The sequence below is a fragment of the Columba livia genome, chromosome 23 (assembly GCF_036013475.1).
Source record: "Columba livia isolate bColLiv1 breed racing homer chromosome 23, bColLiv1.pat.W.v2, whole genome shotgun sequence".
NCBI classification, from domain to species: Eukaryota; Metazoa; Chordata; class Aves; order Columbiformes; family Columbidae; genus Columba; species Columba livia.
This window is the reverse complement of record NC_088624.1, coordinates 6,144,189-6,167,892: the sequence shown is the minus strand read 5'-3', so window position 1 is coordinate 6,167,892 and position 23,704 is coordinate 6,144,189. Positions and strand designations below refer to the sequence as shown.

The following is a 23,704-nucleotide window of genomic DNA, read 5'->3' as shown; positions in this document are numbered from 1 at the left end:
ACTTGCTACCTGTATCCTCTTGAACCACTTGAGGCCTGCCGGAGAAGGCAAAGTCAGGGGACGCTGTCAGGAAGCCAGGCTGAAGTGCCTGTGTGAATGTACTGTGGCTGCTTCTGGTGGGGGGTGCTTCCCATGGAGAAACACTGGAGCCTTCCCCTCTCCCCCCACCTCCTCCACCACCTCCCCATCCCCTCCCCACCCTATGACAGACTTCACTGCTGGTGTTCGCACCCTAGGACACGCCTGACACACACAAGATGCATTTCCCAGGCAATATCCCCAGCCCAGAGCCCCCAGGACAGGACCAACTGGTCTCTATTGGTGCCCTTCCCCACAGCCTGACTCCTCAGTCCAGGCCCAAAACACACCTTCTATGCAGGGTCCCTATAGCTCCTGCTTTTCTCATGGCTCCATTTACCTTTCAAAGCTGCCCAGAGTCCTCCCAGAGCTCCCAGAACCCTACAGCCAGTGCCTCCCACCCATCCCAGCAGAGAGGGTCAGCAGCAGCTCCAGTCCCACAGCTCATCCCAGCCGGCAGGACTGGCAGGATGCCTGGTTCCCATTCAAACACATCAGAGTGCACATTTGGCTGCGTTCCCCTTCCCAGAATGCACCCAGGTGGCACTGCAGCATTGATTGCAGCTCCTATCCATCCCTGCCGCTTCCTGCAAAGACCAGGTCTCCTTCTCCGAGCACCTCTGTGAACACTATTTCATGCTGCAGCTGGCAGGTCTCAGTCCCTGTTCCTGTGTCTCTCTCCTCGTTGCTCCTGCTGCAGGCTGCTGCTCCACGGTGAGTGTGCTCATCTGTGTTTCCTTCCTTCCTAGTCAAAAGATTGCAGATCTATGTGCATATGTGGATTTGTCTGTCTGCATTCACCACATCCTGGCAAAGGCTTGAGGCTTCTGTGTGACTGTGTTTGCTGCCCCATCCTGCCAGGCCACTTAGTTCAAATGGTACCTGCACATTTGGGATCTCTAAGGTTGAGGATAGCAGGCTAAGGTCCAAATTCACAATGAGGTGATCATGATATTTGTAAATTTGGTCTCTTACCCGAGAGAAAGTAAAATACAGGAACATGGATGTGCAAGCATATGAATTTTGCTATGGGGACTCTTAAAAGCAGTTGCTGGCAAACCAGGATTTCTACTAGGAGCAAAGAATCATATTTTTAGCCTTTTATCAATTTAGCCACTCTCAGTTTCATCAAAAGGAGCTGTCTCCCCAGGCGTTCTCCTGATGAAGGGGTCCTCCAGAATCTGGAGAATTATCCAAGTAGTTTAAACAAACAGACAGCAAGGATGGTTGACTAAAGACAAAAGTCCCTGAGAGCGCCAGAGAGAGCTTTTTCGGCTGAGTACAGTAAGGAGAATTATTCCTGCCCTTACATTTGGTGGTGAGTGAAGTCCAAGATCCAGTGTTGGGTTTGGACCTGCTGACTTTGCTTCCTTTCTTTTTTTCTTTGACTTTTCTCACTCTCTCCTTTCGCTCTGTGCAAACCCCAGATTTACATGAAAAAGTTACGTTGATTCATGTGGAGTCGTTTGAGATGTAGCTATGTTAACAAAATGGGGTCGTTAACTCAGATAGTCTGCCTGGAGCAGCGCTGGCATAGAATAAAAGACTGTTGTTAATTCCGGGCTGTCAGGGGAGCGGGAGATGTTTCTTCACCTGGGAAAAAACGGAGGTTCCCGAGAGCCGCTCCCTTGGAAATCCCACCCAGCAGGCTCAGAGCTGACGGCTCCTCCACAGCTGTCCTTGTTATCTCATCCACCCAAGGATGCTGTTGGGCTTCTTATCTTTGCACAGTCTGCTCCCTTCAGCAAAATCCTGTTCCTCACACAATAGGTTTCAAAGCTTTAAGCGGGGCACTTCTATGTGTTTAACCCTTTAAGCGTTAGCTCCCTCTGTCGTTTCCCCGCAGCCTCCCGGGTGAGCCGCGCTGGAGCGGGGCCGCCCCTGCGGGGGTGGAACCGCGGTTAGGAAGCGCCTCTTCCCAGCGGCCGGGGCGGGCGGGGGACCGGCGCCGGGGGCTCCGCTCCATCCGCGGCCGCAGCGCTGCGGTTGCCGCCCACCCGCCCCAGCCCCGCCGGGTCCCCGAGGCCTCCCCGGCCCGTTCTCCCCCCGCAAGCTGTTCGTGTCTCAGGAGCGCTCGAGACGGGCCGCCCTTGCCCCCCCGCCCCCGTTTGCCGCCCGGGACCTCCCTGCCCTGCTCCTGGGCGATCGCAGCTTCGGCTCCGAACATCCCGTGTCCGCTCCAGCACGTTAGGAACAAATACAGCAAAAGGTTTCCTTGGCTTTTCCTTGCCCTACCCCTTGTTGCTTGACACACATCAGCGTTTCGGCTGGGCTGGGACGTTTAGGTAATTCCTCCTCACTTTCCCAATTCATGAGAAAAACAACTGGGCCAAGTTTCTTGCGACTGCCGTGCATGGCTGGGGCGGGGACAGCCAGGCTCTCAGTCTGTCCCCGTTACCCTTTTTCTAGAAAAGTATTTCTTGCTGGGACCCACCAACTGCGCCACGTTTTGCCTCAGGAGGTAGGTGCAGCTTCACTACGAGCCCAGGAAGAAAGACACTCAGATTCTGCAAAGTATCATTTGAAACCTATTTCCTAGAGAAAATGACAATAGCACAGATAACCATGTCATGCAGATGACCACAGATAACCATAACATGCCATGTCAGATGCTGGTAACCTGGCTTGTGCAGCATCCAACGAGCCTCCAATCAACACACATAATATTACAGTGTGCATGTTCCAGAGCCAGCTCTGGTAAAACGAGCAGGCTGAGGCTGTCCTGCCGCCAGGGAATTTGTGCAGCCCAGCACAGGCCTGAAGGCCAAGCTGTATGTGCAGCTCAGCACAGTCCTGTGCTGCCTCAGATTAACTGCTATGTGGATCACTAACTCCTTGATGTACAATGGTCCCTCCATCAGCATCACTACAGCAGAAAATGCACATCCCTCCTTCCCTTCATCATTCTACCCCCCTTACATCCCCCTGGCTCTTCATTCCTTTGTCCCATTCCCACCCTCTCCTTCTGTGCCCTCTGGGAAACCTCCTTGCAGGGGTTTAGAAGTTAACCTGAATGTATCTATTTCAAATACCTACATTTATACATGTTAATCTTCACCTGAATCCTACTCTTGCACTAAGAGGAAGAGGCTCTTCCTCTTATTAATATTTAAATTTGGGGTGAGATTTACTTTTTGAAATCTGGGTGTCTTGTATCATTTTAGATGTCCTGTCATTTCCAAACCAGACACAATACCTTTGTGAGGACTGCTCACCTGTGCTAGGGCTCCTCACTGCAAATGTCCCTTCTCTGTCTGATGTTTTTACAGCTGAGCTAAGGCTCTATTCAGTACTGGAAGAGTTCAGACCACTTACCTGTACACAGTTCTGCTAGTTTCAGGTACCTAATTGACAGAACTGCCACAAACTGGGCACTTTTAATCATACTCTCCCTCTTATTGCACACAACTGTGCTTGGTCATCAATTCCTCCAACACCCTCCTGTCCTCCACTTCCCTGGAAGTGCATTGTTGTATCCCAACTATGAATTCTTTCATCCATTCCCTTCCCCAGCTCCCCACATGGTCACTTCTATCTGCCATTCACTCCTACTGCCACTGAATACAGTCCTCTCCAACTACCCAGCGGCACCGCTCTCACGCAGATCATGCATTCCTGCACCCATCCTCCTAGATGGTGCTTCACCTGCTCTATTTGTCCACCCTTCTGTTCATTTCTTCCTCTGTCAACATTGTTACTGGTTTCGCTGCTGGGGCTCAAGCTCATGCTGTGCCTTATGTCTCAAGCTGCGACCCCTCATTGCTCCCACCCTCCCTGTGCTCTAATCAATGGGGTGCACCACCACCCCACTGAACCAATAGGCACTTCTGATACCTTCAACTCCCACCCCAGGTCTCTCTCTAACCAGTCTGCTACCAGACTGGTGAGAGAGGGGAAAAAAAGGATCCTGAGCTGGGACGTGAGGAAGCAGAGTCATGTTGGCCCATGTATGTGGGTGGGAGCTACATATCTTGGAGGAAGGGAAGATGGATGTGCCCAGGCTTTCTTCAAAAGATCCTCATAGCTCACCTTATGCTCTTTCCCATACAGAATCTGTCTTCAACCAACAAGTCAAGATGAGGAAAAGTGGCATCCTGAGCAAACAGTATATGTGCAGGGGTGAGTTGGGGCCAGACGGGTGGCATCTGTGAGCAGTGGAAAAAATTTTAGCTAGGAGAGCAATGTGGGAAGGAACTTATTTCTTGGCTGCTTGACAGGGAGGCACATATCATCATATTCTGGGAACTCAGGAGCATGGCTTTTAGTAGTCTTTCACTTTTTCTGGTTGGCATAGCAAAAGATGTTATTGTGTGATTCACCTCACCCACATTCACAAAGTGGAAGGATGATGCAGAAGACATGTCTGCTATTGTGTGATGGGGGGCAACACTCCTCAGGGTTATGATACTGCATCACCTCTACTGTGGTGCTGAATCATCCCCTACTGAATTGTTTTGTGATAGCTAGGTATAACACTTGATTGGTGAGCTGCATCATCCTCTCCAGGTGAACTGTGTCATCTTCTGTACACCATCCCCTTTCAAGACATTACACCAACCCCTATGAAAGTCTTATACCTTACACCATTCTTGACTAAGACACTACTCCAATGCATTTTACCTTCAGGTTTGATGCACCACTGATGCCAAACCTTGCCCTAATATGAGATGCTTTTCATTTCAAAACAAGGGTAAAGGTATGGAGAAGGTTGTCTTGCAATGGGCTGGTGTCATACCAGGAAAGGAGGTCATCAAAGCCATCTTTCAACCAAATTCAGATCTACACATTGTTGGCCTCAAATAAAGCATACTCTGCAAGTATGACAGGTGAGAAAGGGAGGTCAGTGAGAAACATCTCCGCTGCTGACAACAAAAAGGAGCTGAATTGACTTCCTGTGGTTCCACCTTTGATGACATACTAAGTGCCATTTGTATGGTCCTCCTCCTCCCTTGCAGTAGTCCAAAATGAGTAGCGTATCTTCTTATGATGAAAATCAAGCTCATCTCTTTGGAGCATTACTCTCAAAGCAGGTGGTGGAACCTGCTCCTGTCTCTGAGATATGGTTTGGAGGTTTGGGGACCACCTCCTGCCAATTGCGTGAAGCTCTACTGTGGGCCTGTCTCACGCTATGTGCTGGGGACTCCTCTCAATGCCATGGTAGACTTGAACTTAGATGAAGCATGGCACTTTTATGTGATCTTAGGGCATAGTTGTCATGGTTGTTGAAGAGCAAGGGGCTTAGAAATGTGAGGAGCTGTGGTCTAAGGGAAACATGATGAGAGCCTCAGGGACTTGTATTTGCTGTTTGCCAGCTTCTGCACACACAACTATTTCCCACTACAACAGATACATCAAATTTCAAGTTTCCTATGGGTAAACTGGGAGCCTGACAGCTGTTTCATATTCCTCAGGTTTATTTCAGAGAGGAATATGGTTCTTTTCTTCCTGTCCTGAAGTGGAGCTGGAAACTGTCACAGTAAACGTATCCATCCAGGACTTTGTAGCCGATGTGGTGTCTGAGCTGGTTTTCCGCAATATGTCGCAAGTTTCTAAGGAGACCATGTTCATCTTTCCATTGAATTTTAACACTGTTGTACACACCTTCTACGCAAGCATGGGGGATACTCGCACTGAAGCAATGGTCTTGGAGAAGGAGGAGGTACTGGGATTGCCGTGGGATGGGTTGGTCCACAGATTGGGATGATGGGTGGAAGTGAGAGAATGGAATCCTGTGGAGACCTCAGTGACACGTTTCTCCCTCTATGGCAGGCCCAGCAGCTGTGCAAAGCCACATCAGGCGTGGAGAATTTGACATACCTGCAGGACCAGGGAGATCTTTGGGGCCCCGTGTTCGCTTGTTTCCTGGGGACCCTTCCTCCTAACAGGGAGGTGACCATCAGCCTGTGCTATGTCCAAGAGCTGACACTGCAGCCTGATGGAGCTGCCCAGTTTTGCTGGCCACGTGAGCTGTTCCCCTCAAGAAAATACATTAGTGAGTGATCCCCCATATGCACCGCACAAGCAGGAACACATCGTTCTCCAGCATCCGTCTCGGGGAGAGGGACACCCATTTCTGTACATGTGCCTCAGTGAGACAATCTGAACATTCCCCCTTGCACCTCACGGTCAGAAAACACCCAGGTCTCCCCATATATCCCATAGCAAGAGTTCCCCATAGATCCTTATACAAACAAAGTGTGAGTCTATAGATTTGCCGCCACAACCACCGCACTAGGCACTGCAGTAAGGGGCATCTCAAATGACACATTTCCCCTCTACCAACGACAGACAGTGCCCCACCGCAGCTGTCTGCTGCCCTAAAGTCTCTTCTTTCACCTTCTTACATCTCTTTCTCGCTGCAGACTGGATCTCTTTGGAGGAGGAGACGTCCAAAAGCCTACATTTCGGTATCTGTCTGAGGTCAGGCCATGGTGTGTCCCATATAGCCGTTAACAGCAGTCACACCCCTCTGCAATACATAGCTCCAGATCAAACATCTGCTGAGGTAACAGCCCTGCCAGATGCTGGAGTCACAAACAGGGAGAGAAGGGTCTGCAGCCTGCTGATGCTCCTTAGGACTCCTCAATCCTTTTATATGGTTATTTCCACCCTACTTGTCTCTGCTTGTCCTCAGGTCTCCTTGAAACTGCCACCCTGGATGCAGGATGATCTGAACTTGCTGGTGTATTACAGAGGGTCTCCTAGTCTCAGTGCTGTGGTGGAGAGGAGAGATCCCAAAGCTTCACCTGGTGAGTGAGGGGGATGGAAGGGGACATGAGGGAGAGGGTGTCAGGGAGACTGGGGGCATCTCATGGCCTTTTCAGGCATTAGGTCAGAGCTGAAAGCAATGTGGGGGACAAAAGCAAAGTGATGGGTAAGGGGGTTCCAACCTAAAATTCCTCCTTGTTTTCCCCTACACATTCCAGGGTCTCTGCTGGGAAACACGGTGGTGATGGTGACATTGATGCCCAACATTCCAGACACGGTGCCCAATCCAGGCCAGTTTGGGGAATTCCTCTTTCTTATGGACCGCAGCCTCTTCCAGGATGCACAGGTACCACCAGAGGAGGTCTTCAGGGGGTGGAATTTTCCACATGGGTCATGCCCAACTGGTGAGGATAGTGGCAAACTGCTTCATGTAGGCATGTGTTCTGCCCAGCTTCTCCATCTGAGCTCTGCCCATCCCTCCGTCTGTTCCCAGAATACACTGCTCTTCCTCCTCAAGAGTTTGCCTCTGGGCTGTTACTTCAACATCTACAGTTTCGGAGCCACTTTCAAAGCCTTCTATCCGTGAGTTGGGGGTGATGACAGAGCAGGGCCAGGGGGTGAGTATAACTTTTCTAAGTGAAACTATAGGACAAGATCCTGCTGGAGGGCAGTTATGGGGCAGGATCTGCTGGGGGGCAGTGAGAGGTTAAGTCTTCTTTTTGGAGTGTTTCCGTAGCACTCTTAGTGAGGTACGGCTTTTGCAGTGAGTAGCCATACGAGGGCAGCCGTGGGCCAGGTTCTCCCCACTCTTTCTACTTTCTTTCTTACTTCTTTCTTACTTCTTTCTTACTTCTTTCTTACTTCGTTCTCTCTTCTTTCTTACTTCTTTCTTCATTCCTTTTTAATTCTTTATTACTTCTTTCTTACTTCTTTCTTACTTCTTACTGGGTACCCTCCGACAGGCAAAGTGTGGAATACACACAGGAAAGCATGGACAATGCAGTGGGGAGCATCTCCTCCATCTGCCCTGATCTGGGAGGCTGTGACCTGTTGGGCCTTCTAAGGTTTATCTACAGCACTCCTCTCCTTCATGGGCATCCCCGCCAGGTATCAGGGGCCAAAGGGATATGGGGAGGAGAATGGGTGTAAGCAGTGGGGTAAAGGTAGACTTCAGGGCTCAGAGTAAGAGTTGGCATGTGGGGTGACAACTTTGTGTCAGAAAGTGACAAAGTTTTCGGGCTGGGCAGCATGGTAGGCTTTCTGTGAGACTTGCCTGCACTTGGGAAAGGTGGGGTGCCCCTTTGTGCTTAGAGGTGTCCTGGTGTTAATGACAGGAGACATACTATCTCTTTTCCTGTTTCAGGGCCAGAGGGTGCGAGAGGGTAAGGGCACAGACTAGGAAGGCTTCCTGCATTTCAGGAGGGTGTCTGTCCTCCATGGGGGTGTGCAGCCCTGGCAATCTTTGTTTCTCCTCCTCTCTTCCTCAGCTTTTCATCTTCATCCAAAGGAAGGTCTCCAATGAAGAGGAAGCTGTCATGGCTGAGGTCTACCGCTACCGGGACCACCACCGGTAACTGGGGAGCCCTGTTCCTGTCCCCTAACATGCTAATTCACAACATTCCTCTCCCACTGACTGTCAAAGTCCTTCAAACATTCTCTCAGATCCTAGTTAGCCCCAGATCTTCTCTTTACCTCATCAGAACTTCAGCAACAAACCCCCACACACGCTTTCCTTACCTCACTAAACCTGTCTGTACTCTTCATCTAGCGGGGCTCCTCTCTCAATCTTTCCTTGCTCCTCTCAGCATTTTTCCTCTTCCTCCTCACCCTGTAATACCTCAAGGTGCTCTATGGGCCCAAAACCCATTCTCAGGATCTCTCTGTCCAGCAGGCAACATCTCTCACCCCAGAGTGAATGCAAAAACCCAGATTCAGTCGCACTCTTATAATTAGAAGCATTCTTACCTCTCCAGAATTTGTTCTTTGTACTGCTCTTGTCTTTCAGGCCTCTCATCTTTGCCCCCTCTCTAATCTCCCCCTCCTTTCCTGCACAGGTGTTTCTGTTTTCCTACTAACAGCTGTGACAGCTTCAACCTTTCCCAGGCCATGGCCCTGGAGACCAAAGGTGAATGTGTGTGCATCCACTCTAGGATGGATATGACATCTGAGGTAATGACCCTCCACTCTGTCCAATACCCCCACAGGTCTCCTAGACATGCAAGGTGATCCAAATACCACCATCCACTCCAACTGACTCCCTCTGATTTCCCCACTGCACAGCACTGTGAGGGAATGCAAGTGCTCTGTACTCTCTGCTTCCCCTCACCAGGCAGTGAAATGTCTGCAGCAGGCTCTGCAGCCTCTCGCAAGTGGGATCTCACTACATTGGGACCTTCCACCTGGCCTGGAGGTGTCGATGATCAGAAAAGCTCCTGAAATGATCTTCCAAGGACACCAGAGCTCCATCTATGCCCAGATCCATGGGCAAGCACAGGTGAGAATGATCCAGGAGCCATATACACTGGGGCATGGCTTTCTGGAAGGTAAAGGACCCACTCCCTATTTCACCTTCCCAGCACTGAGAATGCTTCACCTCCACTAGACCTGAGAGACACCATGATCAGGGTTCTGTGGTCCCTCTTCCTTCTCCCAGAGACACCAGTGCTTTTGCTCCAACCACGAACATTTACTATCTTAGTAGAGCAGGGAGGGAACCTAGGTAGCCAGGCTGCCTGTGCCTTGCAGATGAACATTTCTGTCACACTTTCGCCTGCATTACTAGGATCCTGAGGTGGATGAGGGAGCTGTTACCCTTCAGTACTATGTGGGCCACCAGTCCTTTGAATACACACTCAGGTTCTCACTGTCCCCATCATCAGACAGCAGGTAAGAGGGTAACACACTTGTCCACAGAGCAGAGTGGCATTGGTCCCTCTGGAGGAGGGACAGCAAGTGTCCTTTGCTTGCATCCTTCCCACTGTAGCCTGAAGAGGGAAGAGATTCTGGGCATCCAGGTCTTTTCCCTGTTGCCCCGCTGTCTGGACCTTGGAGGAGGACCTGGGTGTCCATTACTGGACATTACTGGACATTACTGGACTTCCTTCTCTCCAAGGTGGAACCACGGACTCTCTGCCCCTGCAGGCTGCCTGTCCATCGCATGGCCATGAAGCACCTGCTGTGGAAACTGGCCTGGGAGGGGACAAGCAGGGCAGAGAAGGACGTTCGTCACAGCACAGTGAAGTCCAGTCTCAGCCTGGGGGTCCTGTCCCCCTTCACATCCGTTGTGGCAGTACGCATGAAACAGAGGGATGCCTGGCACCATGGTAAGGCCAGAAACGGTGGGGACAGGACTGGGAGAGGAAAGCAGGGCTGGTTGGTCTGATGCCTCCTCACCAACTGCAGCCTTCTATCCTGTGGACCTGACCATCCTTTTGCTTATCTCTAATACCCATGAGTCTAACCCCCATCTCCCTGCCTTTGTCAGATTCTTTGCCTCCAGGCTCCTCCATGTCCTCTCTTTCTTGCAACCTGGTTCCCTGCCAGCTGCTCTGGTTGCGTGGCTTCAGGCCTGGGTGGTTCAAGTCCACCAAGTTTTGGATGGTCCAGAAGTGTCAGTCCTGCCTTGAGACACTTGATCGCAAAGCCCGTGACACTGAGGCACTCACCCAGTTTTCAGCATCCTGTAAAGGTAGGGAGAAACTTGTCAACTGGGCATTCTCAAAATGTTTTGGACTAGGGTTGAATTCTCCTTTCAGAATTTATCTTCTCACCAGGCCTCCTGATTTTCATTGTGCTGGGGTTGGGCGAAGTGAAAGACAAAGAAAACTCCTACACCTCAACTCTGCGCTGGAGACTAAGAATCAAATGCATTAATACTTGCCCGAAGTAACCTTATCCTTGTCTCCAACTTTCCTTAACGCTATACCCAAACACTAAGCTTTGTGTCAAAACAGCTGCATGAATGTGTAGCTTTAACCTCATGCAGTTCAGCAAAAGAGAGTCAAGCTAACAGAGACATAGCTGTTTGCACTGCAGTTTCCAGGCTTTCTTTCCTACACAGCTGCTTGTCCAGGGCAGGGGAGTTGAGACTAGATGATCTTGAAGGTCCTTTCCAACCCAAACCATTCCAAGATTGTATGATATGAGCTGTGTGTATGTTTCTGTCTTTCAGAGTGGGAGCCTTCTCCTGAAGACGACACGATGGAAGAACCACCGGCATTCAACATGAGTTGGAACTGGACAATTTCACCACTGTCAACAAGGCTGTGTGACTTTTCTGGGCTCAGGGTAGTGGTGGCACTTCAGAAAGCAAATGGGTCCTGGGCTCCAACTGCAGCCCTGGCCTCTGCCTTGGGGCTCAGCAAAGCTGATGTTGAGGGACAAAGGCCCAGTGAGGTAAATGATGAGGGGCAGGAGTCTGGTACTGTCATGAGCTGAACCTTCCTCTGCTCCAGGTTTCCAGTCTGAGCTGAAGAGATCAAAGCAGTCGGGTATAGAGCCTCTCTGCTTGTGGAAGTGGGATGGGGAGGGTGTGGGGTGGAATCAGCAGAGATATCTGGCAACATTCCAATTTTGAGGGTTTCAGAAGCTTAGAGATTATCTGTGTATGTGTGAAAGTCTTTTTCCGCATGTTGGTTTAGGTCTGATCTTTCTTTTTATTTCTTCCCCCTGATTGTTATGTTTTCTCCCACAGGTTGTGCAACCAACTGCCTGGGCCACAGTTTTGGCCTTAGTCTGGTTGCACCAGTACAAATGGAAGGTATCTTGGTCAGACCTTCTGCGGGCCAAAGCTTGTAGGTGGCTGCAGGACCAAGAAGGTAAGAAGATTTTGCTGGGAGGAGTCACGCTTAGGACCTTTCCCACCAAATCCACAGCTGACACCCACTGACCCATGTCCCTCTCTCCTAGGGCTCCTGTACAGCAGTCTATGAGACTGTCAATACATGCTACCTTCCCTTAATGGGTTGTGGTCCCCCTCTACTTTTTCTCTATGCTTGCAGAGGTCCAGCTGGATGAATGTCTGAAGGCAGCAAATTCCCTGTTAGGCTGCTTTGTGGAGCCCAGTGTCTTCAGGATTTGAACATACCCCAGAACTGGGGGTAGGCAAGAAGTTGGGTGGGAACACATCCAGGACAGCTGATCCAAACTGACTCAAAGGGATATTTGATACCCATTCCATACCATCAACATCATGCTCTTCTGGGACTGAATGAGTGGCCGGGTGGGTGCTTACATGTTGTCTGGGGTCAACCCACTGCAGCTGACTTTTTCACACATTTGCTCTCTACCATAATATAAAAGTTTCCACTGGGTTTTGAAAAATAATCCTAAATACATATTCTAAACTTTGCTTCATTTTTCCACATTTTGCTTTTCTCTGAAGTTTACCAAAAAGTCATGTGCTTAAAATATCAGATCTCAGGGAGAAAAATCCTGTTCGGATACTACAGAAAAACACCTTTTCATGAAACTATCTATCTATCTCCCAACATACCATGTAGCTGTCTTTCTGTTTTATAATGAAATGAAAGACCAATGTTATTTGATTTTGTAGGCATTTCTTCACTCATCCTCCTCAGAAGCTAGAGGACTTTTTAAAACCAAAGCAAAACAAAACAGAACAAAACAAACACAAAGGGCACATCAAACGAAGAGGTGGATTGCACTGTATGGCTGTAGGGCCTACTGTAGGTGTCCTGTGGCATTTCAGCTGGTCTGAGATATCTCAAACACCTGCCAGATAGTCCTCATGCATCTATGTTGATGCATTTAATTAAAGAACAACTAAAATTCTGTGGATTAAATGAAACCTTACACTTGATTTTAACATTTAGGAAAGCAAGGGTGCTTGGCAAGAAAAGTACTCTCCATGAGCCAAGTCAGATTACCCGTTCTAAAGAGACACAAGGTGATCATGTATGATTTCATGCCCTTTTCTTTTGCTGGTTGAAAGGCTGCCTTTTGCAGCACAGATTAAAGGGTACTGACAAAGAAGCAAACACTAAACAAAGCTGAACCTCTAACTTCCTCAGTTCCCTCATCTAAATTTCACTTCAGTAGCTAGAAACAATGCAGATCGTATCTGTGACTAAAGACAGACCTTACCATAAACTTTTGACCTCACCAACACTACAAAATCCTCCTCTCCCTAATCATCCCCACCAATCTTGAGCTTAACCACAAATGAACAAGATGTTTAATTGGAAGAAACTCTAAAGCCTGCCTTTTCTGCAATACTGTTGCTCTCTGCTCTTGGACAACGTGTAGAACGTGAGAATACAGGGCACTTAAACCAGAATGACCACTTCAAACCATGGATGGGAGACCTCTGAAGGTCCATCTTCTACTCGTGGTTGGGCCAGCTTCAAATATCTATCAGGTTATTCACAGCCTTGATCAGACAGATAGACTTCTAATGTCATCTCCAAAATTATTTTTTCTCATAAGTATTTACCATGAAAAATGAAAAAAATGTTATTTTCAGTGTGATTCTTGTGATCTAGATCATTTCCCACTGAGAGACAGTTCCTCTGTCTTTCCCTATGAAGGCAGCACAGGTGTAGGTGGACAACTCAGATGGAAGTGTCTAAAATATTATTAGGAGCTTAGACTTGGAAGAAGAACTTTATTTTTAAGGACAATGCCAGTTCAACATGCCCAGATGAAGTACTGGCAAACACACACAGCTCAATATGTGTAAACCAGTGTCTCAGACTGACTGACTGACAGACCAGTGATGTTCTTAACCTCAGTGGGGCCTGGGGCATTATTGCAAGTATACTCTGGTCATATGCCCAGGTGAATTCTCCCCCGATGCTGGGACCAGGCAGAGGCATTGTAAGGTCAGTGCCAGTTCCTGCACACCAGCACCTACACCTAGGCACAGGGGTCCCCCAGCAACACTAATACACTTGACCCTAGACACTCAGTTGACCCAGCATGCTGCCCCGGATCCCAAGTCTCCCAGTTGCTGGCACCATGCAGGCAAATCTCCGATGTCCTATGTGGGGTCCTGGTCCAGTGCTGGACTCAGAAAAGTTCAGAAATTATTCCAAGAGTGAGATTAAGACACAAATGAGGTCAGATATCGCTAAACAATCTTATTTTATTTGTATGCCTAACGACAGAGTAAATCTATTTCACTTTCACACCTAAAGCTAGAACAACAGAGATAAAGGGGGAGAAATTAGGAGAAAAGTTAAGCAAGCACGTGAGAAGATAAGCAAGAGATAAGCAAGAGATAGTCACCCCCAGGGATCCAAAGGTCTCCTGTGGGGCAGCTCTCAGGTCTCAGGCCTCTGCAGCGCTGGCAGTTTGCAGGTCTCAGGTCCCAGTAACTCTGGCACTTTGCAGGTCTCGGGTCGTGCCAGTATCAGAGTCCAGGTTCTGGTAGCAGGATCCAGGTCCCAGGAGGTGTTGGCAGCACTTGGGTGTCAGGTCCACCGGTCCCAGGTGACAGGTTTTGGTCCTGGTGGTGGATGGCCACACTTGCAAGTCATAACCTGGTCATTTTATGGCAGTTGGTGGCAGGTGTTGCCTGAGCACACTGCAGGCCTGGTCGCAGATGTTGGTGGCGGATATCGCTGGAGCTTCACTTGAGCTTACCTAAGCTTCAAGCATTCTTTGCGTTTTAGCAATTCACAGTGATCACGCATTTTGCACTTTAAGTCACTGTATTTAGGCCTTTACAGCAGGCCAAATGAAGCAAGCAGTGTGAGCAAGCATTTTTCTGTAACAGGCAGCCTTAAGCATATTATTTTAGCAAGCAAGCTTTGAGACAAATAATTCACAATATCTCAGCCTTCCTTGTGTTAAGAACCACACACACTTAAACCATATGCTGAGAGCCACCATCTCTCACAGTTCCCAACCCTGCTCCAGCTGCTTGGACACAGACCAGCTTGCACACACAAGCGTACACAGACATGTATGTGTGATGTATCCCCCCAGTAATCAGCCTTAGACACTCAGCCTACCCAGAAGCTGATCCTTGGCTCTGCTTGTGTCCACTTGCCTCACACACGCAGACACACACACACACACACACAAGTGATGTCCAGAGTTCATGGTGTCCTGACGGTCCCTCCAGTATCATAGAGTCATAGAAAGTCCTGAGCTGGAAGGGACCCACAAGTATCTTGAGTCCAGCTGCAGTCCCTGCACAGGACACCCCACAGTTCACACCGTGTGTCTGAGGACGTTGTCCAGTCTCTTCTTGAACACTGTCAGGTTGGGGCCGTGACACCTCCCTGGGGAGCCTGTTCAGTGTCCAGCACCTCAGGGTCAAGAACCTTTTCCTCATGTCCAACTGACCCTACCCAGCACATCTTCCTGACATTCTCTGGGTTCTGTCATTAGTCACTAAAGAGACTGGTGCTTACCCTTCCTCCCACCTTGTGAGGAAGCTGTAGACCACAATGAGGTCTCCCCTCAGCCTCCTCATCTCCAGGTTGAACAAACCAAGTGAGTTTAGCTGCTACTTACACAACTCCCTCTCTGGACCCTCCACCAACTTTGTGGCCTCCTCTGGACGCTCTCCAGCAGCTTTATCTGCTTTTCTCCTGTGTCCCCAGCCCTGCACACAGTGAATGCTGCAGGTGAGGCCGCCCCAGCGCAGAGCAGAGCGGCACAATCCCCTCCCTGCCCGGCTGGCCGTGCTGTGCTGGATGCACCAGGACACGGGTCCCTCTTGGCTCCAGGGACACTGGTGGCTCATGTTCATCTTGCTGTCAACCAGATCCCTCTCTGCAGAGCTGCTCTCCGGCATCTCAGTCCTCAGTCTGTCTGTACAGCCAGTGTTGCCGTGTCCCAGGTGCAAAATCTGGCACTTGCCCTTGTTGAACTTCATGTGGTTGGTGACTGCGTAGCCAGCTCTTGAACCCTGAGGTACATCTGGTACCCAGCGCAAACTTGTGGCCACTTCACTGCCTGGTTTACAAGTCTCTTACCGTACTCAGGCAGGCTGACTGGGCTCTCCAGTTCCTGGCACACCAGCCACATGGGCTCAGTGGTTCACGGTCCTTGCTCTTTAACCAACCTTTAACCAGTCTTCTGGGAGAGGTTAAATGGGCACTGGCACAGCAAGCAGCTTCCTGTGAAAGACCCACGCCCAGCTGACAAGGTTAGGCTTTATGGTAAAGATAATACAGGTATTTCTATTCTCATTCTAAGTTGTGTCTGGTGGAGGAGTTCTCAGGTTTTGCAACTTTTCATCAGGAAATGAAGTTATCAAACAAGTCTTGTGTCTCTCTTGCAAGGAGCCATAGATGGTAAGAAAAGTGACACAGGTCCAATATTAAGGTAAAGGAGTTCTTTCTGCCCTCTGCAGGTTGATCCAGCCCTTCCATGTCTTTTGTATCCTTTTGACCTTCTTTTGGTTCTTGAGATGGAATCAGTTATGCCCTTCCACTCGTGCCTGTAAGAATGATTGCACTTTGGGTTTCGCATTCAATTTGTGCCTCCTTTGTTTCACACCAAGGCAGAAAACACAAAGATTTTAAAATTGACTTAGTGTTTGATCTCTCACAAACACCGATGGAGTGCGAAAAGCTGCGGAAATCACTGTAAATGCTGAAAGGAAGAAGCTGACATGCTTCCAGGATAAGTAAACGTGTTTGAGGTAGGGAGGGTGTCTGTCTAAATGAGCCTCGCAGTCTAATGCAGGGGAGGGAGTCTCGTGCAGCACGTAGATGTGGTCTGTCAGTTCCCACAGTGCTGCTACAGAAGCACGGTTCCTGCTCTTTGCGTGGGCTTGGGGCTTAGAGAAGTCATTCTCAAATTCATTAGAAAGGTGGAGTTTCATGAGAACACAAGACTGTGGTCATCATGCAAAGCACAGGGCCAGACAAGTGCACCCACAAGCAGCCTTTTCCTGTCATCCCCCCATCCCACACACATTTCTCCTCAGGCCACCTTGGCCCTTCCCTTTCTCCACCTTTAACTGTCACTTTAAAAATTCCATAGTATTTTTTGTACAATCCCAAAATGCTGCTGTTGGCATCCCATAATAAGACCCTTCAGCCTGCAGGCAGTACAATTCCCCAGCCTGCAAGAGGCCAAAATCAAAGACAAGGTCATGTGAAATAAACTACAGGTCAGAGCTGGCTTCTCAGCTTAGTCAGCAGTTGGGCTGCTGTTGAAAGACAGTGGCTCTTGCTTCTTGCACAAAGCCCAAAGCCCAGCACAGAAGCAGACTGGAAGGACCTTCTCTCTCCTCCACCTGTCCTCAGTCCTAACAGGTAACACTGCTTCCTAATGCATGGAAACCTGAGACGCCACCTGGCCAAGCTCCTGCATTTTAAAAGGAATGAGAGCCAAACATGTGGCCTAATTTTCCATTTCCTGTTATTTTCTTCAATTAAGGTATCACCGCAGTGACTTTGAAGTTTGAATTCAGTGTTTTGGTGAGGGACTTGTGGGCACAACTGGACGCACATCCCCTGCCCGAGCAGGGAACCAGACCCTTTGCAGTCCTCAGAAAGGAAGAGGCCTGGACAATTTAGAAGTGTGAAGAAACTCAGAAGATTTCAATATTAAAAGGCACTGTGCTGCAGGAGTGTGTAATAAGGAATGTGAAAAGCCAGGATGGGAACTTGTCCAAGGGCAGCAGGAGCTGGAATCCCGCAAAGATCTTTGTCTTCTCAGTCTTTCACCTCCAACCTCTGCCAAAGCTACTCACTGCTCCCCCACTCACAGGCATTAGGGGTGAAACCTTAAGCACATATCCCATCCTGGAGATGTGACTGGCCATGCCCGCAGCCAAATTAGAGCCAGGGCAACTGAGGGTGATGTCCCTTCCTTCAAGTAACACTGGAGCCAGTGCTCTCAGGGAGGACTTCAGAGAGGCCTCAGCCAGGGCTTCTCCCCTTCTCATGGGAGCTGCTTTGAAGAGGAGATTCTGACTCTGGTCCTCACCTGAGCTCCAGCTCCAGCTGTGTCTCAGCCATGTAACCTGCTGGTCTGGACCTGGGTGCAAAGACTGACTTCTCAGGTTGGCATCAGACTTTTTGTCACTATGGATTTGTCTAGTCATCTAGACCCTCACCTTACCCTGGCTGTTATCCCCAAGCTTTCCTTGTTCTTCTCACTTGAATACTGTGGTTCTGGGACCTTTGTGACAAAGCCAGTTCTTCTGCCTTCCTTGTTGTCTCTTGGCTACTGACTCCCTTTCACTCAGGAAGTTGCCAGATATATGAGTGTTTTCAAGACCTCACTGAATAAAGCACACAGCAATTTTGACCTCATAGCTGACACTGCTTTGAGCACCAGGTCGGGCTAAATGACCTCCTGTGGTCCCTGCTCACCTGCATGATTCTATCACCTGGTGTCGTCAGTAAACTCCAATGTAAAACCAACACATCTTTCACTAGTGACAAGAACATTAGTTCTTAAGGTTGTGTGTCTTCACTAGGTCCTGTGCCTTAGGTATTCTGACAGGTGATTTTTGATATCCCAAGGGCACCTCTGATGGCACTCAGCCCCTCTGATAAGAACTGGTACCTGTGTCTCGCCCTGTCCAGCTCTCACTGTTCCTATCAGGTGATGGGGAAAAAAAGAAAAAAACTAAAACCAACCCACATCTAGGATCCAAGGAGGCTCTCACCAAGGCTCTCCAATGAGATATACACTCGACTGGAGATATCCCACTACTCTCGCTGCTGCTGGGGTACTGTGTGCCCTGGGTACTCTGAACAAGAGCAGTTCTCTCCAATTTTTGGAGGACATGGTGTCAAAAATGAGAGACTGTAACATGAACCCCTCACCAAACCACAGTTTTGGGGTTTTGAAGAGCAGAAACAGTAAATGACACAAGCCAATAGCAGGCTGAGGTTTCCTGTTTCCGCTCCAAACTTCATATATGTAGATTGCCATTCTGTACCTGTCTCCTGCCTGGCCATAGCAACTGTTTTGGCTCTTCAAGATAGTAGGAGAAGATGCTATTTCTTCTGCTCACAAGTGCTTTTCTCCTTGTCTCATGGGCTGAGGCTGGTGAGTACAGAGAGACAGGATTAAGAGGAAGACATGCAAGGGCAGAAATGGGCACTAAGTTGGAATTCTGTCTGGTACTTGCCTTGACTTTTCTCATATTTCTACTCTCCTGCTCTAGTTCTATCTCTCAGCTCAGGCTGTGCCTGAAACCAATTGTGCATTACAGGTACTAGAACTGTGCCCTTTGATGGCATTTTAGACATCCCTAGTCAGGTGCGGTCAGTCATCCCCTGGAAGCACTGCTTGTTTTTCTCTCCATTGTATGCAGGCAATACTTTGGAAAGCCCATGGAAGAAGAGTTATTGGCATCATCGGCATATGATGCCAGAGGATGACCCTTTCTACTCATGCTTCTCCAAACTTGATGGGAAACAGTGGCACATGTGATACTAATGCTCCCCATCTCTCTTCCAGGAAGGATCATTGGCGGGCAGGAAGCTCGGCCCCACTCCAGGCGCTACATGGCTTATGTATCAATTGGAAGTCGGTCAGGTACATCTAACTGTGGAGGATTCCTGATTCACCCGTATGCAGTGCTCTCAGCAGCTCACTGTGTGGCTGGTAAAACGTAAGGGTTGTCTTTCTTGTATGGGGGATTTTTTCAAGTCTCACACAGTCATGGAGAATCACAGTCCTGGTCTGGGGTGAAGGAGTACTCTATGTCTCTTCAGGCACAGCAGGGCTTTCTGTGAGTCCAGCCATCCTGTCATGGAGACAACTCTAATATCAATTTAGGCAGGTGATAAGCTCCAAACTGATTTATTCTAACCAGAACTGTTTAGAAGACAACCAACTATAAAAGGGGTTTTCCAAAATTATTCAGCACTCCAACATTATAATACACAGGTTGGGATACTGCTTAGGAGTTCAATTACTATACAGCCAGTTCAGACTCAAGGGACTAGATCCCAGACTCTAGAGTGATGATTCAAAATGTGCATCTTCCCACTCTTACAAAGTGAGGACTCTCAAGGGTACCCAGAAGATTGCCTACCAGTTCAGCAAGTCCTCTCAGTGTTCAAGTAATGTTCCTTAGATGGCCAGTCTAAGGAGGAGAGTCTTTGACTGCACACCCACTGCTCTGGGGACACCAACTTGATGGGGGTCTCCGCAGGGCTCCATTTATATTCTAGTTGAATTTGAGCTGTGGTTGTTTGTGGTAGTGGTCCAGAAACTTGTCTCAACCAAGGCATTTCACTGGGCAAGGCCCTTGTCTGTTGACCATTGGGTGTGTGCATGATCATAGTGGTCTATTGGTCTAGCAGTTTCGGGTGCTTTTGGGGGCAGGGGCGGGGAGAGAAGGTGGGTCAGGGGAAGGGAAGTGCATCTGCTACACATGCCCTGTGAGCTGCAGGAATTGTCTGCCAGGGTGCATGCCTGGGACAGAACTCCTCAGCAGCACTCTTCTGGTCCATGGTTCCTACCATGGGTCAGAGCTACTGTTGGAGAGGAGAGAGGCTAGTGTCCCCCATTCCCTGATTCCCTTTTGGTCTTCAGAATGGGACACCTCAGACATACGTCAGCATGAAGTAAGGGACTCTCAATTCAATGTGGAAGGAATCCAGGCTACAGAGGGCAATTTTCTGAGAACTAATTTCTGGGCAGGAATATCCCACCATCACCTCCCTCAAACCACCTGCCATGGGGAAGCCATGTTGCTATAGTCAGTGTAAATGGAACATGTTGGTGTTTCCTGTCAGGGGAGTGAATATCACTGTGACTCTGGGAGCCCACAACATAAAGAAGGAAGAGCTGAGCCAGCAGAAGTTCCACATTGGTCGCTGGGTCATCCACCCCAACTATTCAGGAGATACCCTTGCAAACGACATAATGCTGCTGAAGGTATGCCCTCACACATACGTGCTACCTGAGGGATCTCCCTGCTCATTTTTCCCAACCCCATGAACTTGCTCCCATTCCTTTGCCTGCTCTAACCACATGTTCTCTCTGCTTGGCAGCTGAAGCCAAAGGCCAAGCTGACTAAGCAAGTGAATCGTGTCCCCTTGCCCAGGCACAATGAGCATATTAAGCAAGGAACTAGATGCAAAGTGGCTGGCTGGGGCTGGACATCAACAACACGGGATAAGACCAGTGTGCTGATGGAGGTGGACCTGAAGGTGCAGAGTGAGGACATATGTGAGAAGTCTTTCAAAAAGAACTATCTGCGTGAGTCTATGATCTGCTGTGGCGATGAGGATGGCAAAAAATCAACTTCCCGTGTACGTGTTGTTTTGGTCTCCAAATTTGGCATGAGGTTGGGAATAGACAGTCATGTTGGTTCTCAGGTGGGAGATGAAGGGGATTAAAATTGAATGAGATTCTTCAGGATGATGTGCTGCGGCTCCTCTCAGGAGGTCTGAAGCTGATGTGCTCCCTGAACAAGGATGCAGTTGCCCAGTTACCAGCATCGTGTGCCTTTTAACATGCCTGGGCATATTCTACCCAGCCCAGCCACAGCCCCAGCAGGCTGCAGATCTCCTCTCATCTTTGTGATATCCTCCACACAGAGTGGGATGGTTTCGATATTTCCATGTGTCTGAAGTATCACAAGATTCTTCTTTTCAGGGATGTGAAGGCAGTTTTTGCTCCAGAGCTGAACTGCTTCACAAATTGGCTTAGAGGAGTAGTAAGGCAGCTACAAGCCCTGCGGAGCTGGGCATGGAGGGAGGTGGTCAAAAGAGGAGGGAGGCAAGAGGGGCAGTTTCTTCCTTAGGGCAGGGGAAGCTATGCATTGACATATCTGACCTTATCACTCCTTTTACCCCACAGGGTGATTCTGGTGGCCCTTTAGTCTGCAATGGGAAGGCTCATGGCATTGTTTCTTATGGACACAAAAATCGCATCTTCCCTAAAGTATTTACCAGAGTCTCCTATTTTGAACCCTGGATACGTAAAGAGCTGAGAAAGTTTGCGCTCCAAGACCTACCTGACTCTCCCTCCTCTTACTAAAATGCTCAGTGCCCCGTTTCCACAACATGCTGATGCTTAGAGGCTTCCACGGGCAGCTCAGATGGGGTCAGCAATGCTCTCACGGCACAGGCACAGGCTTCTGTGCCAAGGTGGTTCTCCATGCTAAGGTAAAATTCCAAGTCCCAAGTACACACAGATTCACATTATTCCCTTCCTCCCACTGCTGCGCAACAGTGCCACCTCCTGCTCTGCTTTCTGACCACCAATAAAAGCATGTTCAAACTTGCTGTGTGCAGCCTTCTTGGGAACAGGGTGGAAAGTCTGAGAGTGAGAATGAGGAGAATTAATGCAATGTGGTAGTGAGCTGATACCAGCAGGATTTGTAATCTTTAACGTACACGATACCAAACAAAAGAAAGCTATGCTGTGTTATTTCCCTTAGTTGCTGTTAATGGCAAAACTCCAAAGGATACAAAGCGGGACTAGCAAATCTGAGGGACAAATGTCCACTGAAAATTACTGAACAGAAAGGTGAGAGGAATTGACTTCACCAATTCTAGACAAGTGCTCTAAGCTGCCTTTGATATTACAGGGGATATTCTGAGATCCTGTTGGCAATTTTACGCTATGAATCCCTCCATGTTAGGGAGACCATCTTTCAGATGACAAATGCCTTGAACGTGCTTACTTCTCTTTATTACTCAAGAAGTATATTGAGGCAATCATGTTTCCTGGGAATTCAGGGCCCTTTTAGATGTCCCAGGCTATTCCATTTTGTTTCCAGGTGCTGCTCCAGGAACCATATGATGCATCTTGTCTTGTATCATCCAAACCATGACAATGACTCTGATACCCTAAAACACTTCTATTTAAGCCATCTTTGAAACTCAGAAAGGTGTTTCCATTAAGATATTTCTTCTATACAGGCACTGAATCTTGTGGAGCCCCTAAGCAGTATCTACTAGCCCTGTTCTTACTGTAGTCTAGAGCATCTAAAGTCACATAAGGTGCCAGTAAAAGGGAGTTCTTCACTAGGAAATCAGAATGCCTTTCCTGTGTCCTAAATGCTCCCTCACCAAATTTTAGGGAAAGACACCAGGTCTCTGAACCATGAAGGTGTCAGACACAAGTATGGTTATGACAGCAATTGGTTTCCTCTCCTGTTCCAAACTCCACTGATTAGGAGCAGGGCTGGTTAACAGTTGTACTAAAGTCACTATCACATGAGTTGCTTCACCTGATATCCTTTTCTCCTCCTAAGTTCTTCCCCTGTACCACTATCTACCCCTTAAATAAAATGCCCACCCCTGCTTGCCCTTTCTTCATTAGCCTAGGTTTTCGTACTTTTAAAGACTTCCTTGATATTTATGACATGATTGCTCCGGTAATTTCTACCTTGTTGATTAGTTCCCTTGAGCTCATACTCCCCAGTTGTTATCAATAGTGTCCTATCATTTCCCACATCGCTGTTTTGTGAGCAGTGCCCTGATTAAGGTCAAACCGTATACACATTGCACATTCTGTCTGCAATGCCTTCTAATTATTCCTGTTGCTGTCTTCCTAGGGTAGGCCAGGGATGACCATTTGTACACATATCCTGACACCTATTTTGGTTGGCTATACAAAGGTCCAAATCAGGTGCTGAATGCCATCACTGATGTTAGGTAAGACTAGTCCCATTCCAGTTTCCTAAAGTTAAATGAGATGGGTTCCAGTAAGCATCACGTGAATTACTAAAACATGGAAATGTTATAAATTTGACACTATTTCCTTCATCAGTGAGCAAGAAGTATGCAATTTGTTTCAGAAAACATCTAGCATTCATCTCATCGGATAATAGAGGTACCTGACATTCTTCATCTGCTGGTGCTCAGAGTGAAGTATGTATACATCAGAGACTGGTCTGTCACACACCACATACCACTGAGACTCATGAAGATGGAAGGCTCGGGCATTTATTCACAGATAGCTGATGACATTGTGTTTCCCTCTGTCTCATATCTTTCCATACCCTGATTTC

The 23,704-nt window shown here is 48.6% G+C and overlaps 1 protein-coding gene across 10 annotated transcripts; it reads left to right on the top strand.

The window, feature by feature from the left end:
* Positions 1-615: 615 nt before the first annotated feature.
* On the top strand, positions 616-21,983 carry LOC102098893 (von Willebrand factor A domain-containing protein 5A). Of its 10 annotated transcripts, none has more exons than XM_021291226.2 (21): positions 616-792; positions 4,129-4,197; positions 5,490-5,737; positions 5,848-6,070; positions 6,441-6,583; positions 6,713-6,827; positions 7,005-7,132; positions 7,280-7,368; positions 7,749-7,893; positions 8,274-8,356; positions 8,841-8,955; positions 9,116-9,280; positions 9,569-9,672; positions 9,928-10,109; positions 10,271-10,474; positions 10,958-11,181; positions 11,480-11,603; positions 19,189-19,342; positions 20,475-20,616; positions 20,733-20,993; positions 21,544-21,983. In XM_021291226.2, exons 2-21 carry the CDS (start codon positions 4,155-4,157, stop codon positions 21,721-21,723), a joined length of 3,072 nt encoding a protein of 1,023 aa, XP_021146901.2. In that variant the 5' UTR covers positions 616-792; positions 4,129-4,154; the 3' UTR covers positions 21,724-21,983. The 10 variants fall into 10 exon arrangements, with proteins under 10 accessions (XP_021146901.2, XP_064896042.1, XP_064896040.1 ...); XM_065039970.1 differs by having other exon boundaries at positions 7,238-7,368; XM_065039968.1 differs by having other exon boundaries at positions 6,441-6,827.
* The last annotated feature ends 1,721 nt before the right edge of the window (positions 21,984-23,704 follow it).

Bases quoted from the DNA above. Each gene is read 5' to 3' on its own strand.
- LOC102098893 (XM_065039967.1), top strand. From the start codon at position 4,155: ATGAGGAAAAGTGGCATCCTGAGCAAACAGTATATGTGCAGGG. The intron at 10,475-10,957 runs GTAGGGAGAAAC...TCTGTCTTTCAG, and splicing joins GTTTTCAGCATCCTGTAAAG to AGTGGGAGCCTTCTCCTGAA. The intron at 20,617-20,732 runs GTATGCCCTCAC...TCTGCTTGGCAG, and splicing joins ACGACATAATGCTGCTGAAG to CTGAAGCCAAAGGCCAAGCT.